The 6,000-nt window shown below is 39.2% G+C and overlaps 1 protein-coding gene and 1 pseudogene across 2 annotated transcripts in view; both read right to left on the bottom strand.

Moving 5' to 3' along the window:
- Positions 1-1,304: 1,304 nt before the first annotated feature.
- LOC308410443 (trace amine-associated receptor 13c-like) lies at positions 1,305-1,946 on the bottom strand (the record flags this gene model as incomplete). Its single annotated transcript, XM_080903778.1, has 1 exon — positions 1,305-1,946. The coding sequence occupies one exon, from the start codon at positions 1,944-1,946 to the stop codon at positions 1,305-1,307; it is 642 nt and encodes a 213-aa protein (XP_080759904.1).
- A 157-nt stretch (positions 1,947-2,103) lies between these two features.
- The window catches only part of LOC308410442 (trace amine-associated receptor 1-like), a 39,744-nt pseudogene continuing 35,847 nt past the window's right edge, over positions 2,104-6,000 (bottom strand). The window contains exon 3 of the transcript in view: positions 2,104-2,124. The product of the transcript in view is annotated as a trace amine-associated receptor 1-like (transcript). The remainder of the gene's footprint in view (positions 2,125-6,000) is intronic.

The raw sequence follows: 6,000 nt of genomic DNA, 5'->3' as shown, positions 1-6,000 counted from the left end.
GGACTTAGCCCACACGACCCCACCACAGAGAAAACTCCACCCACCCCGCCATCCACTCATCTTCCAGACTACACAAGACAATAGACGCCCAGGCTGAGATCTTCCTCCACCTCTGATCATTTATAAAGTGTTGCTCATATATAACTTGTTCATGGTAAAATGTACAAAGTCTAAATAAGTGATTCAAGTATTTAGAAGCACATTTATATATATATAATGATTAAGATATAAGTGCATTGTTTGAGTGTGTTAATGGAGGTTTTATTAATACTTATTTCATATTGTAATTCATAGTTAATTCAGGCACTTACTAGTTGTTAAGTATTTTGTTTGACCTCATGTAAATGGAGTGTCGTACCATTATAAAGCATTAATGAAAATGAAAGTAGCTTAAGACTCTAGCAAGTCTCAACTATCCTTACAACAGAAAAATTATGTACATATAGATATTTATTGCCAGATGCAAACGTAACCCACCTGAGGTTTACAGAATACTAAGTTTAAAAGTGAGGTTTGAAAGAAGACTGCAATGCTAATGCATCAAAAAACAGCATAACTGTAAGGCTAGTTAGCCACGTTAGCTCAGCTCAGCTCAGCTAAATTAGGGGAGGCAAACTTTGCAGGGCATGTTTAATGGTGTGCTATCAGTTTCTACTTTTAACTATATTTTAGTAACAGTTCCTTCATGGAAATTCTTTACTTTTTCTCAAGGAAGTTTACATATTTGTCAACTTCATTATCTTGAAAGTTCATTAAAAACAGCAGTTAAAGCTAGAAAAAACATTTTTATTAACTAGATAAAACAATCTACTTAAACAACCTACATACCTGCTTCTCTTCTATTGATGGATTTTTAGCATGATTGCCTTCTTTTTCCTCAAAACTGTTATGATATATTTAAAAGGTAACATTTACTGAGATGCTAATTAATATATTAGCCATATTCACAGGTGTGGAAATAGTTAGCTAACTTTTGATTTTTGAGAAAAAAAAATTTTGGTATTAAGCATATGATACAATTGTATCAGAGCTAGAAAAACAACACAGCTGTAAATCAATGTGTGTTTAAGAAACACAGCCAAAGTCAATGTCATTATTGGTTATAAAATAGAAAGTGGCTTAAGCTGAATGCTCTTCATGTTCAAGTTAACTTAAATGTTAACATTTAAACAAATTTTATCGTACTGAATTCATACACATCTCAATACATAGAAGACAGCATTTTTATATTTCCAGACTATGGACACATTCATTTACTGGATTTGAAATCTTTATATAGCAGATGTTAGTCAAGTCACTCCGCATTATCTCTGTAGTATGTTGATCTCACTGCTGTTAGCCTTTAATATCTGCAGAGTGATGATAAGTTTAACAGCATTTCTAAACCAGGAGTAAAACAGTGCATACATTAATGGGTTTAGGCAAGAGTTAAAATAATAAACAATGAGGATAGAAGATGCAGAAGAAGCAGCTGGATCATTGCCTGCAAGAAAAAAGTAGCAGTAAAATGGACAGTAGCACGCCAGAAACACAACTACAAGAATCCCAAGGTTCCTGGCTGCTTTCAGCTCAGATTTGTTTGCTTGATTCAGTGGCCGCTGAAGTGTGACAGCTGTAACATGAGAGCGCATGGCACGAGCCTGAGACACAACCACCACAAACACTCTCGTATACAGAACTACGATGATCGTAACTGGAACTATAAGAGATACAACAAAGTCAACAATTCCAATAATATCATCAACAACAAAAACACACTCTCCATAGCAGGAACCATACCTGCCTGAGTTTATCAGGGCATGCTTTGTATAGATGATGTTGTACAAAATAGCATAAAGCCAGCACAGAAAAACACTGAGTTTGACTCTCGGCACAGTGATTCTGGTGGGGTAATGCAGAGGGTCACAAATAGCCACATAGCGGTCAACTGATACGAGAATAATCATTTCAAATGAAGCATTGATAAGAATGCAGCCCAGATAAGTATAAAGTGAACACATGAGATCACCAAATACCCAGCAGGCCGTGTTTTTGAAGATTTCTACCGGCATCAACAAAAAACAGACAAAAAAGTCAGAGACAGCCAGAGAGAGGATGATGATGTTACTGGGAGTGTGGAGCTGCCTGCAGGGAGACAGAAAATTATAAATTACACATTAATCATGTCAAAATATCTTCAATGAAGATGTTCTATTAGAGGCATGGTGCAATTAAGGAAATAAAACCTATACAGTCATGATGAAGTACACACAGGACATTCATCTTGACATAATTCATTAATTACTTAACTAATTTACTAACTAATTACTAAACTTGATTTTCTAAAAGTTGAACTTTAGTTTCATCTGAGAGGTTAATCTCTGCCTGAAGTGGGAGACTGAGATGATGATGAACAGATTAAGAGCAGCAGTGATCAGAGAGATGGACGAAAGCCCAACGTTCAGGAGCACCGTTTTGGACCAGTGAAGTGTCGGCTTCCTGCAGGAACTGTTCAGTAGCTCTGGAAAACAGAGCTCTGCCTCTGGATGCATCTGGATCTCCATCATCAGGTTCCTGCAGCAGTCTAATCAGAATTTTCTGTCATACAACAAATTTATCTCCTTCTACCATACCTCCCATCTACTGTTGTGCTCCCTGGAGAATGATATCCTCCCTCTTTTTGTGCACACAACCTCTTGTACTTTTCACTTTTGATTTCTCCGTCTCCCATCCAAACATATCTATCACAATTAAAACCAGAAGATTTACATTTTAATGGCCAAAACTACAAACTTGGGCCTAAAAACAGTCATCTACAAATCAGCCATCCAATTGTCTCTGTTCTCCTTTTACAATCAGTATGTAAGAGTTAAGATGAATATTTTATGCAGCACCTAATCCAGATAAGCTGAATACACACAGGCAATCAATACAATCCTTGATTTATGGCACAATTAATTTGTTCTTACTGTGTAATTGATGCTTATGTTAGTTTCATTTATAATCAAGATACCTAAGTTAGTGTTGTTCCAACAAAACTGACATCATACAGTTTCATATGATGATGTTATAACATATATACAAAACCTCCTAGCACTGAGATTTCAGTCATTCTGTAACTGCAGTGACAATACAGACTTTTATACAGTTTTTAGTTTTTCTGTCAACGTAGTTATAATCAGCAGTCACAGAATCAACTGTTGTCTGTGATTACGCTTGTGGGACAAGACATGAACAATAAATGTTAAATTACAGGCACTTCTATTTGATTGAATCTTGAAAATGTGCACCCTTTAAAAATATGAAGGAAAAAAATGTGGCTCTCTGTAAAATGTAAAAAAAGAAAAAAAAAAAACACAGAATGCAGGGTGCTGGCATTGTTGATTGATTGAGCAGGCAGCCCGTACGACAAAAATCTACTGCCAAGGCCTGGATTTGACTCCACACCAGGCTATTTGCGTGGCTAAATGCCAAAAACATTAAAAAGAAAACACAAATTGCAATAATTTGTAAACCTCATAAATACAATTTGTATTCCCAAAATAACAAGTAACAGAAAATACACCAAATATTTAAAAAGAGGACATGGAACTTTTTATGCTTGCCCTGTCTCGCAGTGCAGCAATCAGAATTGTTGAAAACACACTGAACATCTGCTTCAACGCCTGTTAAAAAGAAACAACATAGCAGGCAAACCATAGCAACAACCAACATATGCATAAGTACCACTAAATAATAAATATTAAATGTTACTGAGCAGGACAGAGTATTAATGATACATGACATGTTTAGAGACAGCAGTCGACTAAGATATTGTGAGTCTGTATCTGTGTGCAAATCTGTGCGTGGGAGCATGCTTGTGTTCATGAGGTTTCTCCATTTAAGTATCTAATAGTGTGTGGGGGGAACATTGATCAGTTTCAATATGATGGCAGCAACACGTCTCTGGGAAAGGGCAATGTTTACTATGTGTTGCATCCCCTCTTTGTTTCGCAACAGTCCATATACAACAGAGAAGTGAGGAGACCTCTGGCTGTTATTTACTCTGGGAAAAACTGCACAGAGGTTTATGAAAACAAGCAGTATGTCTGTAAAATAGTGCAGGAGACTCTGCAAGAGTTCAAAGAGAGGAGAGAAACACAACTACAGGAATCCCAAGAGTCCTGGCTGCTTTCAGCTCCGATTTGTTTGCTTGATTCAGTGACATGAGACCGCATGGCTCGAGCCTGAGACACAGCCACCACAAACACTCAAATATAAACAACTGTGATGATAATAACTGGAGCAAAAAAAGAGAAAACTAGGTCAAAAATCCCTGCAATATCATTAATGACAAACACACACTCTCCATAGCAGGAATTATACCTGCCTGGTTCAACTAGGATATCCTTCATGTAGAGACTGCAGTAGAAAACAGCATAAAACCAACACAGACAAACACTAAATTTGACTCTCGCCACAGTCATTCTGGTGGGGTAATGCAGAGGGTCACAAATCGCCACATAACGGTCAACTGAGATGAGAATTATGTTCCCTATTGAAGCACAGACAATGTTGCTGGTCATATAAATATAAAGTAAACACATAAGATCACCAAGTACCCAGCAGGTTGTACTTCTAAATATTTCTAATGGCAGTAACAGGAGACCCACAAAAACATCTGAGACAGCCAGAGAGAGGAGGAGGATGTTAGTGGGTGTGCGAAGCTGCCTGGAGGGAGACACAAAAGAATATATACAGTGGGGCAAAAAAGTATTTAGTCAGCCACCGATTGTGCAAGTTCCCCCACTTAAAATGATGACAGAGGTCAGTAATTTGCACCAGAGGTACACTTCAACTGTGAGAGACAGAATGTGAAAAAAAAATCCATGAATTCTCATGGTAGGATTTGTAAAGAATTTATTCGTAAATTAGGGTGGAAAATAAGTATTTGGTCACCTCAAACAAGGAAAATCTCTGGCTCTCACAGACCTGTAACGTCTTCTGTAAGAAGCTTTTCTGTCCCCCACTCGTGAATGAATGAATGGCACCCGTTTGAACTCATCATCTGTATAAAAGACACCTGTCCACAGCCTCAAACAGTCAGACTCCAAACTCCGCCATGGCCAAGACCAAAGAGCTTTCGAAGGACACCAGGAAAAGTATTGTAGACCTGCACCAGACTGGCAAGAGTGAATCTACAATAGGCAAGCAGCTTGGTGTGAAAAAATCAACTGTGGGAGCAATCATCAGAAAATGGAAGACATACAAGACCACTGATAATCTCCCTCGATCTGGGGCTCCACGCAAGATCTCATCCCGTGGGGTCAAAATGATCATGAGAACGGTGAGCAACGATCCCAGAACCACACGGGGGGACCTGGTGAATGACCTGCAGAGAGCTGGGACCAAAGTAACAAAGGTCACCATCAGTAACACACTACAACGGCAGGGAATCAAATCCCGCAGTGCCAGACGTGTTCCGCTGCTGAAGCCAGTGCATGTCCAGGCCCGTCTGAAGTTTGCCAGAGAGCACATGGATGATACAGCAGAGGATTGGGAGAATGTCATGTGGTCAGATGAAACCAAAGTAGAACTTTTTGGTATAAACTCAACTCGTCGTGTTTGGAGGAAGAAGAATACTGAGTTGCATCCCAAGAACACCATACCTACTGTGAAGCATGGGGGTGGAAACATCATGCTATGGGGCTGTTTTTCTGCCAAGGGGACAGGACGACTGATCCGTGTTAAGGACAGAATGAATGGGGCCATGTATTGTGAGATTTTGAGCCAAAACCTCCTTCCATCAGTGAGAACTTTGAAGATGAAACGAGGCTGGGTCTTCCAACATGACAATGATCCAAAACACACCGCCCGGGCAACAAAGGAGTGGCTCCGTAAGAAGCATTTGAAAGTCCTGGAGTGGCCTAGCCAGTCTCCAGACCTCAACCCCATAGAAAATCTGTTGAAAGTGAGTTGAAAGTCCGTGTTGCTCGGCGACAGCCCCAAAACATCACTGCTCTCGAGAAGATCTGCATGGAG

Source organism: Rhamphochromis sp. 'chilingali' (assembly GCF_963969265.1).
Source record: "Rhamphochromis sp. 'chilingali' genome assembly, chromosome: 14".
Lineage (NCBI taxonomy): Eukaryota > Metazoa > Chordata > Actinopteri > Cichliformes > Cichlidae > Rhamphochromis > Rhamphochromis sp. 'chilingali'.
This window is presented reverse-complemented; position numbering and strand designations above follow the sequence as displayed.